This window comes from Hirundo rustica, chromosome 5, assembly GCF_015227805.2.
Source record: "Hirundo rustica isolate bHirRus1 chromosome 5, bHirRus1.pri.v3, whole genome shotgun sequence".
Lineage (NCBI taxonomy): Eukaryota > Metazoa > Chordata > Aves > Passeriformes > Hirundinidae > Hirundo > Hirundo rustica.
Window position 1 is genome coordinate 49,914,022 of NC_053454.1, and position 25,498 is coordinate 49,939,519.

The following is a 25,498-nucleotide window of genomic DNA, read 5'->3' on the forward strand; positions in this document are numbered from 1 at the left end:
TAGGAGGAAAGCAGGAAATTCTTTTAATTCTCTGCTTTTGCAGGCATTGGGTCAGGTTCTTCGAGATATTCCTCTTATCTACAATCACTGAGAACAAAGTAAATGGTGAAATCTTTCTATTCTGTACTCTTAAAAAAATGCATAGTACAGGGGGCAAAAAATATGTATGTATTTCTCATTCTGCTGCACCTGCTCAGTGTGGACTATCACTGGGTCATGAAGTGGGGGCGAACGCTGTCCAGGCGCCGGGTCAGGATCTCGCAGCCTGTGTCCGTGACCAGCAGCGTGTGTTCAAACTGTGCCGAGCGCTTCCCGTCCCTCGTCACCGCAGTCCAGCCGTCGGGCCAGGTTTCGTCCTGCCAGCCACCTGAAAACAGCAAGCATCACTTCCTGCCAGTTTTTAAATAACAGGTATCAGTCCCCCAAAGAGAAACGGAAAGTCTATCAGCTCTACAGGATAGAATCAGCATCCTGCTCCATCACTACTTAAGGGCAAACAAGAGTAACTGTTTTACTCTACTGCTAAATTGCTCACCTTCACAGATCATTGGTTCAATTGTAAATACATGACCTGGCTTCATGACTCCAACAGCCTTGTTTTCTGCAATAAAATAAACACTCAAGTTAGAATAAAGAATACCATCTTCGTAAATGAACAAATCCTTGTCCTAACAGAATACAACAGGAACACAGTAAAGTCAGAAAAGCCCTTCTGAGGTGATCTGTTCACTTCTCCATCTTTACATATACATAAAGACTTCCCCAAGTTCTTTCCTTCTCCCCATCCACCAACACTGTAATACTTACTCAAGCAGCTTAAAATTAACTGCTGTCTTTCTCTCCAACAACTGGAATTTCAACTCTACTTCTATAAAAACACTGAACAAATAAAACACAGGAATTCCTGCAAACTTCTATAATGGAAAATCATGATTAAAAAACAACAGAAGTAAGAAGCACTTAAGACATTCAGAAAAGGCTTGGAATCTCCTTATTTGTTTGCACGGAGCCATAAGCATCAATAAATTGTCAAAATGCGACCGTGGTTAAGTAATCCCATTATTCCATTTATGAAAGACACCGTGCCCCCTAATTACCCTGGATAATGGGGTCATAGTAGTGCCAGTGATAATGCTGTGTTCATTCATTAGCTAATATAAAATAGCAGAGCATTTCGAGGCAGCCAGGACAATAACACAGGAACTTTTTGATGTTAAATGCACCAAAAATGCTTATGTGGAGGCACACTGACAGACAGCAGGACTCCAGGAGTGCAGTTTGACTGGAGAAAGGCTTCAGCCCATTTCCTCTGCCCTGCTTCACCTGGAAGAATAGCACAGCTCAGATATAACTGAGCCCGAGAGCTGAAACAAACTCCAGAGCTGCACAGGAACCATTAGCTCCCAGCTACTTTGCTGCTGTGGACAATCTGCATTCATTTTACACCCCCCATCTAACCTTAATTGTGTAAATTTATTACACTGCCTAAATCACCGAGAGGCTTTAAAAATCCCAGACATCAAGCTGCCACAACAGCAACAGAACATTTTTCTTAGAAAATGAGCTTTTTGCTTTTCAAATTTCTTTCATGGTGGACTAAAAATAAGCAGCAGCATTCTGTTTCCTCCAAAAAGCTTTAAGTCCCTCAGATCTTTCCACTTTGCTTTTGCTGTGGCCCTGTATTTAAAAATACCAGAATATACACCCAGCATTCTTTCTTTCTGGGAACAGACATATTTGCTCAATGAAAAATAAAAGTTCAAAGTTCCAAACAGCCAGGAAAAATAGAAATTTCCTTTGTCTTGGATTGGATTTTAATTGGTTTTAAAAGCTCTCCAAAGAATCCATACTTTCTTTGTTTTACACAACAAAAAGTACATACCAGGAACTGATACCCTTTTACCCTGCAATTAACAGATTTTCTCTGTTTTCAGAAAAAATAACTTAGGGAAATGATGACATGGAAAGTCGGGAATGCTAGACTATATTCTAAAACCATAACATGTGTTAAAACTCATTAGGAGATGGGAAGACGGAGGCACCTGTCAGGTCTGAGCAAATAAGTGTCCTATTATCAGGGCAGCTTTTACAGCTAAAATGAGTGTGAACTGTTCATCACTGCTTCACCATGTTTACTCTGCCGTCAGTTGTCCACGGGCACTTAGCCTTCTGTCCTTTGCCTCTGTGGATGTTGTTTCTCAGTCTTGCTGGAAAAATTGTTACAGGGCCACGGTCATTTCCAAAAACTACCACTACTGGGGGAATGTTGATTCCTCCTCTGCAACACACTAGGATGAAGTTTCCAGAAATACCAAATGACAACACGCAAATGAAAAAAAGTGAAAGAAACAGGATCCAGATTCAGGCACAGCACCCATCTATACCATTCAAAGAGCTTTTTATTTGCATCTGTAAATGGCAGTAAGGTTTTGCTTAGAACTTCTAAGGAGAGATGCATTTGGCAGTTCATGTCAGACAAGAATGTGTACGGGAATTCAGGAAAAAACTTTGAGCACTTACCCAGTACTGATGAGAGCTAACACTAACCATTAGTGCAGGCAGATAATGCAAGCACGGGTCCATAAAGTATGCTACATTCCAGAGTTAAATACATACATACATATATATATACACACACACACACACACACACATATATATATATATATATATATTTCTCAAGTGTCAAAATGCCAACTTGATGGCCCAAGCAAACTGGGTGCATTCACTGCAAATCACTGCTTGTCTACAGGACAGCACAAAGGGAACAAATACTCACTGGCATAATGGGGCACGTTAGGAGCTGTGTGGAAAAGTTTATGGATTCCATGCCCACAGTAGCTCCGAACCACTGAAAATCCATTTGCTTGAGCGTGTTTCTGAATTATGTTCCCCAGTTCTCTGTACCGAACACCAGGTTTTACTGCAGAATTAAAGAGATACAGAAGGAAATTTAGAGAGCTTTTTTCAACACAACCAACCATCAAACACCATTTCTGTAGCACTCATGACTTATGTCCATCTGTTCCAGTATGCAGCTTCCTATGATCACTTAATCCACTAAGTATGTATGTGTGTGCAATAACATGAGAGAGGGAAGAAACTGTAGCATATGAAAAAAAACCCAAGAGACAGAAGAAAATGCCTTTTTCACAAGAATACTATTTCCTTCCTTTCAAGGATGTAAGTGCTCACATTAAAAGGATGTCAAAGTTTGAAATTAAAAATAAAAGACTTTCAAAGTACTTGGTGATCTCTCACACCCTGGGCTGCAGTGCTTCTTGCAATGAATGTATGAACTATATTTTAATATACAACTGTCCCTCTATTATGTGAAAAAATGCACACAATGGACCAATATTTAGAAAAATAAATAAAGGGGAAATGGTTATCTTTACTCTTAGATGAGATTCTCACTGACAACGTTAACAGCAAATAAGAATGTTCATATTCAGGTTTAACTTTTTTTGACAATCTCTTTAGGAAGCCTTAGAAGTTAGAGAGTTCGAAACACATGAAAATGGTGTGAGACGTTCACTTTGAGCAGTTGGATAAGGGCGTAACGACACCATAAAAGCAACAATGTTTCATCATTCAGCTAATGATTCATCCCAAAAACAACCTTGAGCCCCTTAAAACAAAATATCAAGGCTTCCCAAGACTATTCCCAACTCCCTGAACATATGCTGTTCCTTCAGGAGCCAGATGTGTGGTTGTGTGCAGCCATCTTAAGCAGAGTTCACATAAAGCTAAAACTTTATGTGAAGCAACCATTTAGTTCAATTCTCTGCTAATGTAATCAACTACAACTGAAAGCCCTAAGCTGAATTTACAGCAAGTAACAAGAAACTTATATTACTGGAATATACATGCTTCTCCAAAAATTAAAAAGGATATGCTGGAGAAGAGACTAATCTGTTGTGTTTGTGCTAAATAGCTGTGAAGTATGGGCCTGACAGCATGTGCAACTCATTTCAGTGGAGCAAGGAGCCCTCTGCTTCTCTCTCATACAGCTCTCCCAGAGAGAGCTCTGCTGGTCCAACACAAAGACATCAAGATGATTTAAAGAGAGGAGAGGTGACCCCCTTTTTAACAGCTGAGACACTTGCTGCCAGAATTCCTACTCACATGCAATGTCTAAAACACTTTAAAATGTGTTACAGCATCTAAAAACTTACGGTGAGATTTTTAATCTCATTGTAATGAACACAGGGAAATTTCTGTCACAGTTTCTATATCAAAGCCAGGATACAAAGGATAAGAGACAACATATGTAACATTTGCTATAAAAAAATACAGGACCAAAGATACACACTGTTCTGGTTTAGCTCTGAAAAACAAAGTGGTCATTTCAGAACAGTAATCCCACATAAACAGGTAATCTCTGTTCTTCACAGCTCAACCTGGCAGTATTTTCTTGATCACGCAATGGATACACAAAACATCAATCCTATGGATTTTTGTCTTTTCAGTTGGACTAGCTACCTCCAAATTATTAACCCAAATTATGTTCATTTTCATTTCTTTTATTTACATTTATTTTTGATTAAATGCAAGTTTAAAGCCTTACTATATAGCACCTTAAACGTCAATCTTTAGAGGCCATGAAATTATTAAATTATAATGGGAATTTTAAGAAGCTGCAGGGTATAAAAGATACATATGGTACAAGTATTTCCAGGGACTTGAGAAATTCTTCTTTTGTTTTCTGAAGTTGAACATAACATTCTGCAGCTACCTTTCTATCTCATTGTATGTCTCAATGCAGCTGCCCTGACTGTTAACCAAGCAAAATAATTAAAGTTCTGTATGTACTGGATGATATGAATCTGTCTCCTCTGGCACACTCCCACAAAAAATCAAGAGTTCCTAAATAGCTTTATGAAATAAACATCAGGTTTGGCAGGGCTAAAGAGATACGTTAAGGTCTTCACACAGTGTTTTACATTACCAGTTCACTGTGCAACACCATACAAATTATAAAAGTAGGGTTCTCCAAAACATACTTTGCTTGTTACATTCTCAAAGTTACTCAGATCAAGGATGTCTTACTCATCAATGGTCAAAGTCTGTTTCCATGTCAATATCATCCACGGATCAGCTCAGCATCAAATACGTTTTCCTCATCAGCCCACATCTAAAAAGAAGCTGCAGCCACCACTCATGGAGCTGTGCCATTTGAAGTCACTGCACTACACAACACCCGTCATCAGCTGGTGACAACACACCAGCGCTGCTGTGTGCCGCACCGGCAGCCACTGAGCAGTGGCAATACGAGCAAGCACGTTTGAGAAGCCAAACCTTCATGCTCCAGGCGTGATTTACCTGCATCAATGGCTTGCATTAGGCACTCATAAGTTGTCTGGACGAGCCTCCGGGCACCCTCGTCCACGTCTCCCACATAAAACGTCTCGTTCAGGTCTCCGTGGTAGCCATTGCGATAGACTGTGATATCCACTGCACACAACAGCAGACGGGGGAAATTAGCACTCCGTGCCTCACCTCCTGCCTCTTGCTTTGTGAAAGAGCCAACACGGAAAAATGGGGGATTCTAATTGTCAAGTGATTACTTCACAAGAATTCCCCATGAAAGCTCTTCTAGCAGAATCAATTCTTTCATGCATATCCTGTAGATTCTATATAATAATTTATAAGTTAGTGTTTCACCAGTGAACAGTTTGATTTAATGAAATAAAAGGGGGAGGAAAAAATCCCCCAATATTGCAACACAGACACAGCAAGCTAGCATTGCTTTTTTAGGTTAAATATGAAAACAGGAAAGAGAAGCTCTTTGCTCCACAGTGATTTACCTGGCTAAAGTTCTTTTTTAGAATTAATTCCAGCACTAATCGAGGGAAATTAAATTTTAAAAGGTATGTAATCATGGTTTTACATGCCAAGTTGTCTTGCTGTGGCAGAATGGGAACTTTTGTTTCTAAGTCTTTGTCAGTCAGCTCGTAGGTCTAGTAGCTGCTAGATCACCAAACCCAACAGAAGAGTTTTTGCTCTGCTATTCAAGAAACCCACACCCAAATCCTCTCACAGGTAACCAGTCACGAAGGAAACTAGTGAACAATAATACTTTAGGAATATTGTACATGAGCTGCCGAGAGACCAAAACAATCTTGATAGGAAGATGTGGGAAAACACACTTTGGTGTCAACAACTAGACATCACTTGCTAGTACCTTCTGGATGATATGTTCCTGTGATTCAAAAAACCTGTTTTGGACTTTGGCATGGCTTCCAGGCTAAAAAATTTCAAATAAAGAAAATGATGGACACTTCCTATTAATTGTTTGTATGGTACATTTCCCTCCAAGTTACCTTTTCTTTCCCTCCTTGTAACCTGTTCTGGTCCTCCTCCTCAAGAGGCTTTTGAGCCACTACCTTACAGAAAGGAAGCCCAGTCCTTTCTCATTATAACAAAGCAGAAGGCTCCAAGTTTGATCGAGTGCAGGAATGTGGACAAAGGTATGACTAAAGCCTCTTACAGATGGTGTTCCTCCAGGGCTGAGGTACAGCCTTGGCATGCAAATAGCAGAGAGGTAAGGCACCGTGTAGGTGAAGCCAACCATGTTGATTAGAAGGCTGGAGTGCCTCTTCAACTAGAAAAAGCTGAGAGAATTCAGATTGTTCAGCCTGGAAAAGAAAAGGCTTTGGGGTGACTTAACTGGCTTTCCAGCACCTGAAGAGAGCCAAGAAGGAAAACAGAGAGCAACTTTTACAAGAGCATGTAGGGACAGGACAAGGAGGAGTGTATTCAAACTGAGAGTACGTTTAGATTAGATACTAAACAAAAATGCTTTACGGTAAGAATAGTGAAGCACTGGAACAGGTTGCCCAGAGAAACTGTGGATGCCCCATCCCTGGAAATGTTCAAAGCCAGGCTGGATGGGGCTTTGAGCAACCTGGTTTATATTGAAAGTGTCCCTGTCCACAGCACAAGGATTGAAGCCAAACAATCTTTAAGGTCCCATTCAACCCAAACTATGATTCCATGAGCTGGGCTTCTTAAGCTGGACTCCAGCAATGCCAGCATAGCTGGCAATAATAATGAGCTGTGCAAAGGCATCATCTTTGAAATTAAAATAAGATAAAGGAGCTTTGGCGTACATTGTTACATGTACTCTACAAGCTCAGAGCTTTCAACAGACCACACCTTACCTAGACAGGGGCAGCAATCATGAGACTTGTTTTGAAAAGGCTGAACCCACAGCACCAAGGTGTAGACTTAGTAGCTATTATTACAAGCTAGTATGTATCAAACATCTGATAATCTAGAAAGATTACAACCTGCTTCTAGAGGCAGGTCAAACCTTAGCATATGCTGTGTATTTATTTACACATTAGACAAAAGCAAACCAATGCAATAAACAAAGGTGCAAATGTTTGTACAAAAAAAGCATAATTAATTCTTACTGCCAAACCAAGAAGAAATGGAAGTTAAAACAAGATATGGTCAAATAATTTATAAAAGTATCTCTCACCACCCAAGAAGGCCCAAGTACCTTGAATATCAAGAACAAAAAGCAGCTGGTATTGTTAGGCCGTGAGATGCTCAAAAAGAGGTAACACACACCTATACAATGCCTCCACATTCAGACCCCTTGCAGTCACGATAATCATCATGAGCATAGCAAAAATGTAAGAATCTAGAGCCATCCAATCAAGAATTCACACAGAACTAATCCAGTTGAATAATTCAATATACATTTTATCCACTATATATACACAGTCTGGAACAACTGGAATCCAGCCCACAAGTGGAATACTCAGGCACTATATTAATGCACAGATCAGGGCAGAAGAATTATAAAGCTCTTAAACTGGACTGAGCTTTTGAAATTATTTTATTAAATAAATTCATTAATACAAGTATGTAAAGAGCAGAGATAAGTAAGAACAACCTAACTAGTAAATGAGAAGAAAAGCCTCTCTTTAGAAACTATTCAAATGATGTTGCCTGCTTCTGAAACCTCACCTTACTGCATGGTTTAAGTGCACAGAAGGTAGAATTGTTGAAGGTTAATTTGCACAGCACTTACCATTAACAATATCTCCCTCCTGCAATGGCCTCCTGTCAGGAATTCCATGACAGATCACTTCATTCACTGACGTACAACACGACTTGGGGAAATTATAATAATTCAAAGGGGAAGGATAACAATTCCTTGCAATACAAGCCTAAATAGAGAAGATACAATTTACACCAGTAAGTTTTGCACAAAGAAAAAACACAGAAGAAAACATATGTGCAACAGCTTTACAGTAAGAATGATAGGCTGAAAAGCAGTGACTCTTGAAAATAAAGTTCTTCAAGCATTTCTTGGCAGTATTTTCATTATGCCTTGCATTTCTTACCAGGAAGAAATTAAAGCTACTTTAATTTTGTTTCTACTAATTTTCGTGTTTGACTGCAAATGGTGAGATATTCAGGTTTGAAACAATGTACAGCAATATTTATTCAGTTTTAAAAAGTCATTTTCAATTACCGCTTTTAAGCACCCAGTCCAAGATTTCGGCAAGACACACAAGCTAAACAAAGTAATATTTAGCATTACTCTTCCCTCCCGGCTTTAAAACCTTAAGCTGCTTCCCTTGCACTGTAATAACCTTTTTGTATTTTGCAAAACTGACACATTTCATATATACTTACACATACATACATACATACACACACATATACTTTGTGGCATACTGAGAGAAGTAAAGAAAGCTCTCTAACAAACTTAACTATACCAAAATTGTTTCCTTTCCCACAAGGCACAGAAGTAGCCTCAAGTACCAGATTACATGATTCATAGAGAAGACAGCATAGAAAAAAATTACACAATTCAAATATCTATGGAAAGTTAAGGCAGGAAGATTCTTCAGTATGTTTTTTAAACACTTCCCTGGACTGTGGCTTTATTTGTCTGACTGCATCAAACATCTTCCAGTTGTCTCTGAGGCACCTCAGTTCTCATTCCCAATCATAAATATTTTAACTTTCTCCTCTGTATGTCTTAACCAACCACAGAGAGTACAGGGAAATCCATGGCCTACATATGGCATTCTTTATATATGGTACCCGTGGAGCAAAAAGGGTTTGGAAGAAAGAAAATAATATGATGTTAACTGAGAAAGCAAGTGAAGAAACTCAGAGGATATCTGAAGCCAGAAACATTGGAAACAGCTGATACAAGAGAGAGGCCCGAGAGTTTCTAAATCACTTTGAACCTACTATCGCACCGTGGCACACTTCTGCCACCTGCACTACCCATCAGCTTCCAACTGGGAAACAGTTTGAAATAAAGAAATGGAATTCATGCAACAAAGAAAACCACACAATAATAATTTAAAAATAAAGAGATACAAGGAAACACTTATAAACACCAGAAGAATAACAAACTAATCTTACTAAATGGACAGCATGATCAATTTCTTCAGTAGTTACTCCCGGTTTCACCATCATGGCAGCAACATCCAGTACTTCTCTAGCAAGCTGCAAATAAACAATTTAAAATTTAAAATATATTTAAAATTGATCTATTTGCTTAATTTAAGTTGATCTAAAACAGACCAGGACTACTCTCTGCAAGATTCATAACCCATTTTTGACAGCTACACTGAGATCACCAGGAAAGCTGTGTGGAGCTGGGCTCCAGAAAGACTTTGAGATGTCTCCAGGTCATGTACTCAGCCACCTCTGTGAGAGCTGAAAATACCCCAGTTAAGGTTTGGACCACATTTTCCTTGAATGCCATAATATTAAATCAGACTACCTCAATACATTTCCAAGTTTGACTTTAGGCAAAAGGAAGTGGTTACAATTGATCAGCTCTTTTTCAAAAATTTTTAGGGATGGGGTTTTGTTTTGCTTTTTAGTTTTTACCTAGTACCAGTTCCAGGAGAGGAAAAAGTTCTCATTTATGCACTATAAAAGTTATTCTTAACAGTAACAAGTCAGGCACAGATTGTCTTACTGCTAATAACAAATGCAGGAAACAGATAAGTGTCATCCTTCTGCTTGCAAAATACTTTACTGGGAACTGGGCTCACAAGAAGAGAAAAAGCCAGAAAACATCAAGCTTCCCAAACTATTTTTCAGTGCTCTAAAGTGGTTTGAAAGTTTGTACTCTCAAATGTGCTGTGACAAAGTGGAAAAATCATTACAGATTTTTAAAGAGTATAAAGGCACCTTGTGTAAGAAAAAAATCAAACCTCCCTTACCCTACACACTACTCGCATCCCTTCTATATCCTCACATGACAGTACTTTTATTTGAGAGGTTCCTTTTAAAGCTTGTTCTGATTCAGACATTCCTGAGAAGGAAAAAGGGAGAAGATTAAAAAAAGAAAGAAAAAACCCCCCATGTTATATAGGGTGATGACTGCTACACATATCCAACCCAGGAACTTCCTTAGCTTACCAAGGGCAATAGAAGTACAGACTTTCTCACCACAGTCTAAAGTAAGAAACCCACCAAGCCATAGTATTATCATCATTATTCAGATCAGTTGGAAGTCATAAGCCTTCCACAATACCATAATGCCCCATGTGCTCAGGAAGCTCAATCACTTACTGCATAAAACCACCATGTCCAGTTAGTCAAAACACAATCTTAAATATAAAATTTACCAAGAAGTTATTTTATTCATAGAAAAGCATTTTTAGCTGCTCTTAGAAAATAAGGAGTGAAAATTACATTCTAAAACAGTCATAAAGAGTTACATGAGCTTGGGAATATATCTGGCTATACTACTGCAATAATCTGCTAACAAAAATATGTAAATTCTCCCTACCAAATTCTGTGCAATCTCAACTTTATAGATGAGTGACCCCCTAAAATCCAGTATTTTGTGTTGTTATAGTATTTACACTCTTTAAGAAATAACTATGGAACATCTTAAGATTAAAAAATAATGCTAACAGACTTTATAGGAGCCTTTTAGTGAAATGCACAGCTCCAATACTGGTATAAAAAGGGGAAAATACCAAAACAATCCAGTAAACGAGTAATTTTGAATGCATTCTCTCTCTGTCCAAAAACAGCTGTAACTCATACAACCAGTTTTCTTTTGGGGGATGCATACTGCAAGATTTTCTTGGTTTTGTTATAAAATAATATATTTTTAACAGATACACTGATGACACAGAGAATGGTCTAGCATTCATCTGTGACAATCAACTGATTGCTGTTTGTTATCAAATTAACAACAGGACTAGGACTTGTATGTTTCAGATAAAAAACCCCAAAACCAAATTAACTAACTCTTAATTTCCTGTACACCTTTGAAAGACAATGCTTTACAAACATTGGACTTCCAAAAAATATTAGCAACCATGATTTTTTTAAAAATCACTAAGTTACTGTGGGGAAGAAGTAAAGTGAGAACAGATAAAAGAGGTTCCCTTCTCCAGCACCTCCTTGATGCTTTAAAGGCTTTTTCAATGAAAAGAAAAAAAGAGAGCAAACGTAACACTCATAATTGTGATTTGTTTCATGTTACCTAGTGGGTGATCAGCATAATCCGGTCTCTGAATATAACTTGGCACAGGTCTTGTTGGCGTCTAAATAAATCACAGGCAAAGCTGGTTAGGTTGCAAGAACAATTACTGTAGTCACAAAAACAGAGTCACACAGCAAAATTAAATACAATATGAAATACTTCATGTGAAATATGGCTAAGTCCATTTAGAAAAAGTTGCAAAGTATGTAAACACTCCAAAAGTTACAAGTTTCATTCCCAAACATTCTGCTGTTACTCTCTATCGCTATCATATTATACAGCTTTCAACAGCCAACTGCACAGCTTTGTAAAAAATCAGATTTTTATTCTCAAGTCAATCAAACTGGTTTTATAATGTATTATGCCATACTGCAGTGGGTTTTTCTGCTGCTTTCCAGACTGCAAGTGCACTGGTTCCAAATATATCCCTCTTCTCTTTAGTAAGATTTCTACTTCTGATCATCATCTTAGTCAAATCTCTAATTTCATTTGCATCAGTCTCATAGCAGTCAAAAGACAAAAAAGCCAATGTTCAGAGATAACACAACTAAATTACTTAGCCAATGAGAAATCCCCAACAACACTAACAAACACACATGGGCTCAGGCTCTCCTAATTTGTTATCTAACGAGTCTGTAACAGATGGAAAAGACTAGAGAGAGGAAGACACAGGGGCAGCTTTTCTAGCACAGGCCAATTAGAAAAGACAAATGTAAAGAAAATACCATTATTGCTGTAAAAAAAGCTTCAGTTTACTCCATGCATAAACTTGTACCAATTTAAAAATAGTTACATTTGTAAATATATATATATACACATACATATATATATACACACACACAGTTATATGTCATCATCTTCTAAACCCACCTTTCACAACCAAAGATTACTTACTGACCCCTGTTGTTTCTTCACCATTCCAATGCTGGAGATTCCTGTAACCTCTGCTCTTTCAGCTGTTCACCAGTTCACTCACCAGGTTATTCTAAACCATTTACATAATATAATAGAATTTAAAACCATTTATTTAAATTCTAAATTAATTCACCTGAGCTTTTCAGAAACAGACTGCTCCATAACTGGCGAGGACAACAAACAGTTAGGAGACATCCTCTGAACTAGCAGTAGCTTTTTTGTGGAATAAATGTCACAGTGTACATCCAAAAGGTATGAGTTTAAGCCTGTTACTGATGCTCACAGGCACTCCGTTAATTATAGATATACCAGGAGAAAGAACAAGTTAAACTAAAATGAACCACGATAAGGACAGCCATGCATGTCCTTGCCATCGGGTTCAAGAAACTCTCCTCTCTCAGCTAAAATGTGGGAGGTCATCAGGTCAGGAATGGTCCATTAGCTGCTCCAGAACATAGCAGTGCTGGAGTAGAGTGGCACCTCTTGCTTACCAGTGGGTAGTGTGGCCTGAGTTTCCCAGTGTATCGATAACCAGACCAGGGATTTGTGTTAATGTCGCCTTCCAGGCTCCAGGAGGAAACTTCACGCTTAGCTTTTTCATCTTCTGAAAAGACGAGAAAAAGGCGGGAAAAAGTTGCAGCAGCAAAATCTGCCCTACTAAGAATGAGAACTGTGGGGTCTAGAAAGTGACTTAGAAGTGTGTAAGTCTAGACCTGACTCTGGCATTTTAGACACTGATGTATCAAAGCGTAAGTAGCAGTTATCATTTTGTATCGTCCATTCCAAATTCCCATTCTTCCTACCCTATTCAATAGCAAACCAGGGAATGTCAGGACTGAATGCACAAAGAAGTGTAGTAATTAAGTTGTTCTTCATCTGTAGTTTTATAATGCAGTGCTTGTTCTCATTCCTGTGAAAATGGCCTGTTTCTACAGAGGCACTCAATGTCCCTTCAATTAACACCCTCGCACTGCAGATGAACGTTCCTCTCTCGTGATCTCCCTTAGCACCCAGTGACCGAAATGCCCTGAGGTGGAAGGGAGGCCACCCAACTGTCAGGCTCAACACATGGAGGCTGCTGCCCCTCCAGAGCTGAAGAAGAGAGTGCAGGTCCCGCCACTTCTGCAGCTCAGGACAAGCAGTGCTCACACCTTAGAAGATGGTCCCAAACTGCTGGAGCTTCCTAGCTCTCTGAACTTTGTGAAATTCATGTCTGACATGGTCCAATGACTGACTTCATTCACAAATAACACATTCCTATGAGGGCAAATTGAAGGTGTTTACATAAAGGATTGAAACAAGCAGATCCTGAGCAATACCAAAAGGAGAAGTATTTACTCAGAAAGAGAAGGCAAGGGTTAAGAAAGAGCACGGTAACATTAATCTTTAACTCATAACTGGATAACTTGTTTGTTTTCTCTTTTTATATCTCAGAAGGATGGAGAGGTAGCAAAAGGTGCCTGCCATTGCAAGCCCTAATGTCAATTCCTCAGAGCCTCTGTGGCTGACATCTGCACCATCTGCTCAAATGACATTCAATTCAGATGAAACTGAGAAATAACAGTTCAAAAGTACAAAGCTTTCCTTATTCACACAAATTAATAGAATACAGGATGCAAGTGTGAACTGTTAGATCCCTACACTGGGAGGGCAGAAAGAAGGAAACCATTTGTAATTGTACTACTCCAACCTATTTACCATTCAACATTTATCATGGAAAAAGAAGCTTTATTGGGTTTTAGGAAAGGAGGTAAAATTATTTGAGGATGTGGGTTTCTGCCACATCACTTTTTAATCCTACCTCTCTTTTTAGCAGGGCTTAATGAAGATAGGCAGGGTGGTGGCAAGGGGCAGAACTGAGGTCTGTCCTCTCCTCTTTGGTCTTAAACTCCTGAGTTATTTTCACTACTCAGATAAGGTAGATTCTACCAGTCTCCTAGTACTTCTGTGCCAGAGCTACCAGCTGTCCTTTAACTGAACTCGGCAAAATCCTAGCTATGATACATCCTCTATCAGTGGCTGCACCATGCACACAAGCATTCTCCCCTTTTTTCCCAAAAAATGTACAGAACAGCTGTACTCTGACTCACTTGTGTTCCAGCAAGTGTCTAATCACAAAGGTTTGCAAGAACCTTTCCCACTGTACTGCCTTTGACTGCAATAGACATTGAAATGCTATGAAGGAACATTGCCTTACAATAGTGATTTATTATTCTCCTTGCCCTTTATTTCAGCACCCGTCTTTCTGTGTTCATATACCTGGAAATATAGCTCAAGCAATAATTCATGCAAATAGAAAAGTGAACAGAAACAGGCACTTCTGTGAACCTCTGCCTCTGAAATTCTACACAGAACTTCAGACTGTGGAGAACTGGACAAAATTTCAGATATGCATCACCCAGTGCCAGGTTATCTTGGAAAACAACCCAATACCATTCCTAAGCAGAGAAGCACAGAGCAGTGAAGGTTGGAAAAGATCTGGAGGTCATCTGGTCCAATCCCCAGCTCAAGCAAGGCCACCTAGAGCTGACTGCACAGGACAAAACCAATTCAAAGCAATATGAAAATGCATTCTAAAAAGTAATGTACTTACTTGCTTTCTTGTGTAATAACTTGTGAGTGGCCCAGCTTCCCTTAAAGCATTCCTAGAATTGCAAACGAAATGTATAAATACATGTTTTAAGCAGCACTTACACGGTCAGATATGCCAACCTGACAAAATAGAGAAACAAATGTATTTTAAAAGAAAACTGGAAGACTGCTTTTTATTAACCCTTGTAGCAATATGCAGTAAATGCTACTGTAACTGCTAGTCTTAGCAATAGGAAATATTACATTCAAAAGTTTACTAACGAGACTAGGCAGACAAAGCACAGCCAAACAGACAACACCCATGGCAGTGAAATACACTGATATAATCCTATATATTATTGACCCCTTATCAATTTAATGAGTAACTAAACACCATGGTAGCTGAAGGTTGGCTGAAACAGAGTCTATCTCTGTACCTGATCTTACAGCGCTGCAGTGAACACCAAGGTCCTCCCCTGACTCCTACAAGAAGCCATCTCCTGCTAATTGCATCCCTCCTGCTCGAGCACAGGAAAGCAACAGAGGCCAATTAGCACAACCACAGGGAAACTAATGAAATAGATTGAAGGGCAGAAATGAGGGCTACTGAACGAAAATAGGAAATCGAAAAGAAAGCATTGACAAAGTTGAAACGGAAATCGAGGAAAGAGTGAGACTCTTGGAGGAGTTTGGTCTTTTCTCTTCTTCCCCAGCACAAATAGAGCAGTTCAGGCCAGGAACAAAGAATGAGGAAAGGGGCAGATGGAAATGGCTATAGCAGCTCGAGAATAAAGGACTAAGATGAAGAAAAGACATGAAAGAAAATAAAAGAGATTTAAGTAGAAAAGCCAAAGAAGGCAGCATTAAAGGTGATCCTTTAAGGTGCTAATTAGCAAATTACTTGGGTTTGTAGCAGAAATTCTAAATCAATGGCTATGTGCACTCAAAGCACCCATTAAAGAAACTGCTAATTCCAATCATTGACAATTACAACTAGATTTCTGAAGAAAGAAGCAGGAAGCAAACTGTTTTTCTTTTTAAGGAAAAACAATACTAATGCTGAATCATCACTGTAAAACTACCATCCAGAGCCAACAACTGATTCAACCTGAAGTTTACAACACCCAACCAGTCCAAGACAACACATCTGCAAACTAAACCCAGCTTGTAACACTCTAGCTTCGCTTCAGGCTTGCTCTTGAGCACTCCGAGCTGTCTGCTCCTGTTAAGCCACCTTCTCCCTCCTCCCTCATTAGTCTTGCAACCAGTAGTTACCAAAGTGCACCCACAAACACACAGTACAGTGGGGCACAAGTACACCTACATTCAAAGAGAACCTGCTGTGTGTGTGCTGCTCCCCTCATGACCAGAACCAGTGGCCCGTTGTGTTCTGCTACCTCACACACCAGGGATGCCTGCACTGCCAGGAGCTCTGAAACCAACACCTCGATGAGCAGAGAGAACGTCACCTCCAACAGCAGCCCAAGGTTTTGTCACACTTACATAACCCACTGCATACACAGACCTTTGCACAGAACATATATATCAAATGGTAACTGTTCTTTGCTGGGGAGCTGGGAGAAAAGGAACAGGTTTTAACTGAAGCCTGCTTTAGGAAAAATTTAAAAAAAACCCCAAAAAACTAAAAATGCCATTTCAAGGACACTAGAAGCACCAGTATGGTTTTAATCCCCTTTCAAACAAGAGATCTTTATTCTGAAGCATAAGAAGGATTACACAACTAAGGACTTAGAGCAGCTACCAAGCCTGCAAACCTAGAATCCACTTTTTTGAATATAAAGGAGTATTTGGGGAAGGAAGACATACATCAGCTGTGGTTAATTACTGTTTGTCATTCATTCTCTGCTTTCCCATGAGATTTTGGGGGATGTTCTCCAATGCCCTTGCTTTGTCCTACACCAAGACTCTTTCCTCTTTGCCGGCCCATAACCAGAAAACACCAGGAAAACACAGCACCAGGGACAGTACCATAACCTGAGAGGCTCCATTTCGGCTTTTTACATCCTGCAGCTGTGGACAGCCTAAGATGATTCTGCATAAGGTCACCATATGCCCAAGTCTTCCCAAACATGTTTCCCAGATTTTGCTTGCCCTCTATCTCCAGAGGAGCAGTAGCTCTGCCAGAACTCCTGGGCACAGCTCCAAAGCTGCTATACCCCAAGACAGCCCAGACACGTGCACCGTGTGCACATCCATCAACTGCAGCAGGCACACACAGTAAGTCCAAAGCATTTCAGTGAGCAGGGGCTGTTACAAGTGCCGTGTACAATCAATGAATCTCTGTGCCTTGGTCTGACACTTCTGGAAGGCACTCAAAGGACATGCTGCACATCCACCTACAGCCCATCTATTTTGTGTAGGATCAGTCATACGCTTCCTGCGAGCACTGGACTTACCGGGTACATACAAATTATTTATATTCAACAACCTACAAGAAAGCACAAGCACCACACTGCACGTGACTGCAGAGCTCTGCCTCAGCAATTCCACATAAAAATATGGCAGCTGTCATCTCACAGGTTGGAGAATCATAGCCCTGGCAACAAAGCACTACCAAAGTACCCCTGCACATGGCAAACACCCTCACCTTCTACACCGCAGACTTCCTGACAAGCTATGGAAGAAACCTCCTCTTTCCCCCCATATGGGCCACTTTCTGGAGTATCTTCTGGAGAAAATTAGGCTTTTCACTGAGCCTTCTCCTGAAACATCTACTTCAATCTTGCTATTACCATTCCTCTCTCTTAACAATTCTTCTGTGTTCCTATGCCCTACCCAGGTCAGGATAGAAAATTTTCAATGACTAAATAAACAAAATCCAGTGACAAAATACCTGGGGTGATTTTTAATATTAAAATGAGGAAAACAATGATTTCTTTTTCCCCCAGATACAGTGAAAAAAGGAACATGTAATACTGCATGGCTATATTTTAAAACATTAAATAGCTTCAGGGAGAACTGGAATAATATGGATTTGGCGTCAAGTTTCTTGGAAGACTTCCTGGGTTTCATTTCAAGCACTATATTATCCATTAGCAGGCCTGATATTAATATCCCCACCTTTCTCACCTAAAGCATTTTTCTTTTTATTGCATGTGACTTTTACACCTCAATTAAGACAGACGCAGAAACACTGAAGAGGACTGTACAAGAAGAGAAGTCAAATGTATGACAAAAAAGAAAGCAGAGGGGTAGTCCTTGACTTGTTAAGAGCAATCCTGGGTACAACTATTCTATCAGTAAGAAAAATATAAATGTGTCTTCTAGACAGAGGCTGTCAACATACTGAAACCTTTAACAACATTTCTGGCTTCAAGACATTCTTAAGCCAATGCCACTGGTTTTGTGTTCAGAGACAAGTTCAACCCAGTGTTCACCAAAATATATCAAAAGGTAACCAAAGGCACAACCAGCACTACCATTTGGAAACATTCTTGCTGCATCCCCTTGTTGAAGCTGTGTTATTTCTGAAAATTATTTTTACCTTAAGGACTCACCCAATATCAACAGAATTATGCAGCATAGCAGCATTTCTTTTATAGTATGGCGCATTTTCACTATGAACACACTGCTCATTACCAAATACCTTGAGGGTTGGTTTTTTTTTTAATCAACCACTGAAAAAACAAAACCTTTAAAAACAGTTATTGGAGTAACTAGGGGAAAAATTGTGCTATGTTTATTGTCGTATTTTTGAATAACAGAAAGCTTCTCATTCATTCAGTTCATGTATGCATACAATCTGATTAAGAGGCGGGAATGTATCGCCAACTGCAAATTCCAGAGGAGAAAAGGATGGTCAATCAAGATTAGGATATTACTACACTACAAACCTCTGTATAGCACAGATCTAATAAACTAGATTTAAATAAGCTACCCAGAGACAGGGATGCCCCATCCCTGGATGTGTTCACAGCCAGGATGGATGGGGCTTTGAACAACCTGGTCTAGTGGAAGGCGTCCCTGTCCATGGCAGGGGGTTGGTACTAGATGGTCTTTATGGTCCCTTCCAAGCCAGGCCACTCTACAGTATCCAAGCCCAGGAAGCTATGCAGGCACCACAGCACAGAATTCAAGGCATGCTGATAGACTGTGTTTCTGAACTGCATTTGCATGGGAGCAACTCATTCCAAGTTAGCTCTGGCAACCCCTCTGTGTGCACCCCAACTTGTGTCCAGCCTCCACAGAATTACCCCCTCCATCCTCTATGGTCACCATTTAGAGGACCATGATGAATTTCAAAATTATCTACTTTACAAGAAGAAAAGAAAAAGAAAAGGAAAAAAAAAAAAAAAAAAATAGTTGGAATCAAGACTGTGAGGACAGACTGTCTGCTTCTTTGCATGTCATTATGCCCTGAATTGAAATGGATGAACATCTAGGAAACAGTGCCAAGCAGCACACTATATTTAAAAATATTCTGAGCAATCTTTTTAACAGAATTTACCAATGTCCTTTAGAATGTAAAACTGTCTGGGGCTTAACCTAAGACTACATCATTTTGCATAATGAGAACTCATTTTCAACCAAATACCGCAAAGGTATGCAAAACAGAAGACAAAAAAAACCCCCTCAAGTACAGCATTTAGCTTAATACCAGGCTATCATTATTATATATAAACATATTTAATACAGTACAGATTAACTCACATTTTATCCCTAAGTACAAGTATGTTGAGGTGTTAGTACATTTGATGTTAAATGAAACAGCTGACTTTTTTCAGCATGCTGAAATCCTCCTAGGGCAGTACATGCTCACAGCCTTGAGTCTGAAAAACTCCATACAAAATTCCCAAACTAGCCTAAGCAGCACACATGACTAGTCAGGTTTTCAGAAGAGTTGAATATGTGTTTTCAGAGTCCACTCCAAGAGAAGTACCTACGTGCAGAACCTTGGTATCAGCAGGGTTCATCGACTTCCTCCTACATCTAAGATCTGATCTTACCCTGAGAGTGCCAGGTCCCTCATGACCGAGCCCTTCCTTTGAGGAAGGGACTGCATTTTGCAGCTCTTCAGATTTACAGAAATATACACTGATTTTTGAGAGTAGTGAAGAAAAAACACACCAGAGGAATTCCAACTGGACTACTCTGTCATTACACAGAACTAGCTCAACAAGTCTGCCTACAGGAGCCTGAAGTTTTACTTTCAGAAGGTCATGAGGGCTCAGCTTTTATACCTCACCAACAATCAGGTGCTTCCCTCAGACACAGGTATTCATGGTTATTTATAGGCAATTGAGAATGTTAGCTTCCTGATGAAGGAAATCTGATTTTCTAGAAGATGGTATCAGCTGAGTGCCACTTGTGCCTGAGGAAACTCCTGTGTGCTGCAGTTGAATCCAAGCAGCTGATTTCAGCCTATTTCAGGCACAAAGAACAGTGAAGCAAGGATGAAACATGGCACTCATGTCCTATGATCTGATGTAAGAGAGGACAAAAAGTTTCATCCAGGTCCATTCCTCCCTGCTCCCTATCCCCAACACATTAACAGTGAAAGGAAACGGCAAAGCAGGAGATGGGACAACAATCTTTTCTTCAGATCCACAATTTTTCACAAATTACTGTGACCTCGAGCATCCTAAGAAGTCAGGGGCCCAGGGCTGAGTGTCAGTGAAAATGTGCCTTCCAGAAAGCAGTAAATTGTATATAAACTCACTGAGAGAACAAAACAGCATTTCTTTCCTGTCACCAGAATTTAACAAGTCATACCCCACTTCAAGAGGTATCGAGAGATATTGGGAGGCACCCACCAGTGCAAGAGAGATGCTGCCCCTGACTGTACAGTTCAGAGAAACTGCCAGCCTTTCAAACACCTCAAACACATGGGGCAGAGTCACCACGGAACCCCAGTCCTCACTTCTGACTCCATGAACAGACCACTTCATACACCTGGGGCTCACAACACAAGGGCACACAAAACAGGGAGGGGTAACACTTCTCCTTGAGTAAGTTATGGCTGCTATGATGACAGCCCGTGTCCACCAGCTCTCAAGAGAAACAAAAATGGCAAAGGCCACAGACTTCAGAGCAAGAGAATCTTTCCAGTAAGTGTCTACAAGTAGATATTTCTGAACTTGGCTGGAGAAATGGCCTTGCACCAGCATCTAGTCCACACCACAGTAAACCTACTTCATTTTGTCAAAGACACTCATATAAGCAGTACGAAAGAGGAAGTTTTTCATGAAAGCAACACAAAAATCACTAATAAGTGATCCAGTCACAATTAGAAGGCTCACAAAAAAATGGTAACTGGAGATGTCAAAAACAGTCACTACTCCCCCCTTCTTTACCCTTCAGCCACTTGTAGAAGACGTAAATGCAAATTGTCTACTTAAACACAAACTCTTTAGGTGTACTACACACAATGTACATGCAAGTGACTGTATCTGAAAGGCAATTTCACAATAGCAAATTCATCTAAGCAAGAGAAACTCTGCTCTTGAGATGTGATGCTGGACATCTGTGTGATTTCCACATTCAGAAGACAGACTGAATTACTCTATCTCACCACAAGATGATAAAAACACACAAAAAAAAGAAAACAAGATGGTCAAGAAAGGTAGCTGGTAATGACAGTACTTGATTTAGCCTAAAATATTACTAAAGGTTAAGAGCAGACAGAATCCCTCAGTGGAACAGTTCCTCTTGTTACACCTTGAAGTGAAAGAGAAAAAAAAAAAAGCCAGGGTTCAACACACTACCTCAAGAGCTCCTCTGCTGCTAAAAGCCGTTTTTACCTTGGCTCCATGACCAGCTCATAACCTCCTTGCTAGGCCAGAACCCAGCCATGTGGCTTTCTTTCCACCCATAACCCATAAGCACAACTATTACTTAGCAGCTGTACCCAGTTTCCAAGGTGCCCACCAGCCAGAGAGAAAACAGTGCTGGCTCAAAGAAATCTCAGAGAATGTCAAATTATTCCAGCATAAGCATTTTCAGGGCATGTTGTTGAGACATGTGTTTTGATACAGAGAGGGAGAAAAAAATAAGTGACCAGAATAACACCCCTTCTCCAGGAAAGGAGAAACACAAATGATAAATCTACCAGGGAAATCATTGTCTTGGTGCAATCTGCTTGGGAAGTTCACTTCAATTCTCTATGTGCAGACATGAAAAATAATTTTTAATCAATCTCCACACTACACTGATATTCTCACTCCCATATTTCCCATATCTTTCACTCCTATACCACTTTTTTCTTAGCAAATGATATGTTAGTAACTTATATTCCAAACACATGGCTTCACATGGTTCCCTTCCTACGGTAGTTCACAATTTTCTGTTGTTTATTCTCAGCACTAGAAAAAATAAATTCCTACAAATTTGGGTTTAGCTCTGATTGGAGTTTTGCCTGAATGAAAAACTCATTGTAGGCTTCCAAGCAGGTTAATTACCTGGTGTCCACGCCCATACAAATGCTTTTACCTGTTAAGGAGATAGCTTGTGGCTCCCAATCCACCCTCAGCCCAAAGCAAGTGCCCACACACCTGGCTAACACCAGTACATTCCATAAAGACAGGCTGACTTTATGGCTGGGCCAAACCAGGCCACATTGGACAAGCCTGCTCTTCAGCAGCACACTCCTGAAGTGTTTCATGACCCTGCAGTGCTAAACCCGCAAAAAAACAAAAAAAAACCCCAAACCCAGAACTAAACAGCTAATGCAACTGCTTCTCCTCCATTTAAAAGAAAACTCTGAAGACCTCAGAAGTAGCTCACCAAAGAATCAGGGACAGCCTAAGGGAAAGGGTAGAAGCATGCATCCTTAGAGGGAGGGAACAGCAGCAAGCCAGCTACAACACAGGCTGTGCTATGAGGTGGAATAACATCCTACATCCCCCCACTAGCTTATCTAGGAGTTATTTACGCATGCAAGACCAGAATGGAAAGAAAACCACTAAAGAGAGAACTCCAGAAAAGTTTCACTGATGCTAACCAGTCCACTGCTGTCAGCTGAAACTCGCTGGAAGTTCAGAGAAAATAACAGTCCTTCACCTGCCATGTGCTTATTTGAAGAGGCAGCCAGGTTGTCAGTAGCACCTCACCTATCCTCCTGACTGTGTTTGCCAGGCACCGGGGCAGGACTGCAGTGAGTCTCCTCCTCGGCACACACCAGGTGATGAGGACAGCTGGAGCCTCGGGACAGTTCCATGCTGGGCCCACACAGGGGCTAAGGGCCCTTGCTACAGGATGAACACGGGCACTCTTCTCTCCGTGCATGACATTTCTTGCACGTCACTAAAACAGGCTGTCACTAGTGTCCTTCTCTGTAACACCTCGCCCCAAAACCTCCGAAGCACCTTCGGTGTGCTTCCCCACATTCCTGACTGGGACAGCAAGGCACAACACGCCCCAGGTCACTCACGGAGAGATGACTGGGATTCTCAGTTCAGGATTTCATTTTCTAGGCAGGACAGCTTTACAAGCATGTAGTCAGTTATCCAGCAGTCTATTTTAACAAGCCAGGAATAATTATTTCCAAAAATTCCCTTTTACCTAACAACAGCAGCACGTATTTCAAAATAATTAAACTTAGTATATAGAAAACGAGAATCTCTGCATCTTACATGGAATTAGCTGAGCTAAAGATGGGAAGGAGGGGCGTGAAGATGTAACTGGAACTCCTCACACTGGCCTGTTCGTTCTCTTAACAAATGGTTTTGTCGTCACCCACTAATATTCATATACACCAATGATGCATTTACGATGAGTTTTATATCAGACATGTCAAAACACACAGTAAAACGCAGAGCAAATACTAGAAGTTAACCACAAGCACCATGTAGGAACCAGAGACAGAGAATTGTCAGAACAATTCTGAGCTGCAGTTGCTCTAATTTGGCATCACCTCCCAGCACACGGCACAGAGACTTCAGGGGAAAGTACTAGAAACTGTGCAGTGAGTGTGTCACAAACACGTGGGAAATTTTCCTAGTCCTATGCAAACCATAATTATCAGCTTACATACTGATTCAGAAAAAAATTTCTTCCCAATTAATAAGTTAATCTAGTTGATGTGATTGAATTATTTTCTTATGTTTATCTACAAAAGTTCAATTACTTTACTCTGAATTATAGTTGTGACAAGGAAACCTGGTGTTAATCTCTGAAATAAACACATATGTCCTCACTGATTTTGACAGAAGTACCCATACAAAAAGATTAAAGGATCAGGTTATGTATTTTAGTGTACATTTTAAAGTTAATAAAAAACCTAAACAAGACAAAAACGAACTCCACAAACAACAACAACAAAAACCCCACGCAGCAGTCATCAGACAGCTTTTTCTATTGAAGGACCAGACTCTTGTTACCACCATGGCCTACAGAACACGTTCAAATCTCACGTTTATATGAGGGAGCTGACTGCTCTATGACATGTGGCCTAACCTGAACCCTCCTGTTTGGCACCCTCAGAGTAGAACATCAAAGGATATCGTGGGGAAAAAAAAGTTAGGAATGAAAAGGGAATCATAAAAAAAAGGAAGAGTATCAAATAATTCTTACAGAAACTCATAACTTAAAGAAAACCTGATTTCAGAGCAACAAGTCTCCCGGTGTCTATCAAAGCCGAGTAACTCCAGAGCTGACGGCGGCAGAGAAACGCACCCGCTGAATTTGATGAGCACGTCCTCACTTTGTCCCACTAAGTCTTTATTTTTAAGGGGAGCACACGGACCACCCACACCTTCAGGCACAGGAACATCCGTGCACCCCCTCACGAAGGCTCCGGCTGCGCTTTAGAGCCGCTGAGGTCCCGCATCGCCCGCGGCCACGAGGAGAAATGGGGCTCCCGCCCCGCCCGGGGCCGCCAGCCCGGCTCCCCCGGCTCCCACAGCCGAGGAGCCGAGGGGGAACTTCGCGGGGGCTCCCCGGCTGGGCGCTGCTGCGCCAGGCCGGCCGGGAGCGGGCGGGCAGAGAGGCAGAGCCGGGCACCCCGGGCCGGGCCCGGGCGGCCGGGAGCCGGCGCGGGGAGCCGGATCCTGCGCCGCCGCACGCCCGGAGCGCCGAGCGAAGGGCTGGGCCGCGGGGAACCTCACCTGTGAGCAGAAGTAGGAGCCCTGGATGCCCAGCTTGAGGCAGGTGGGGCACTGCAGCTTGGCCTCGCTGCTGCAGCCGGCGGTCTCGCACACTCTGCGGGTCTCCACCGCCGCCGCCATGCTGCCGGGCGGCCACGGGGGAGGAGCCGCCGCCCGGAGCTGCCGCCGGCTGGGGCGGGCGGGGAGAGCAGGGCGGAGGGGAGGGACGGACGGAGGGGGAGAGGGAGGAGGCTCCGGGGGCTCAAAGCCGCATCCGAGCCGGCTTTGAACGCTGCCTGTGGTGGGCCATCCACAGCTTCCCTGGGCGACGCGTGCCAGCCCCTCGCCACCCTCACAGTAAAGGGGGTGTTTAGCCTATTCAGCACGGAGAACGGAGGACTGAGAGGGGGTCTCATAGATGTCTCAAAGGTGGGTGTCAAGAGGATGGTGCCAGACTCTTTTCAGTGGTGCCCAGT

General features: G+C 41.2%; 1 protein-coding gene across 1 annotated transcript; it reads right to left on the minus strand.

Moving 5' to 3' along the window:
• Positions 1-25,195, minus strand: METAP1 (methionyl aminopeptidase 1). The gene is made up of 11 exons (XM_040064939.2): positions 25,044-25,195; positions 15,002-15,053; positions 12,900-13,012; positions 11,494-11,554; positions 10,214-10,305; positions 9,402-9,485; positions 8,047-8,185; positions 5,325-5,456; positions 2,779-2,922; positions 536-601; positions 1-367 (listed from the first exon to the last, which is right to left on the minus strand). Exons 1-11 carry the CDS (start codon positions 25,161-25,163, stop codon positions 207-209), a joined length of 1,164 nt encoding a protein of 387 aa, XP_039920873.1. The 5' UTR covers positions 25,164-25,195; the 3' UTR covers positions 1-206.
• Between the last annotated feature and the right edge of the window lie 303 nt (positions 25,196-25,498).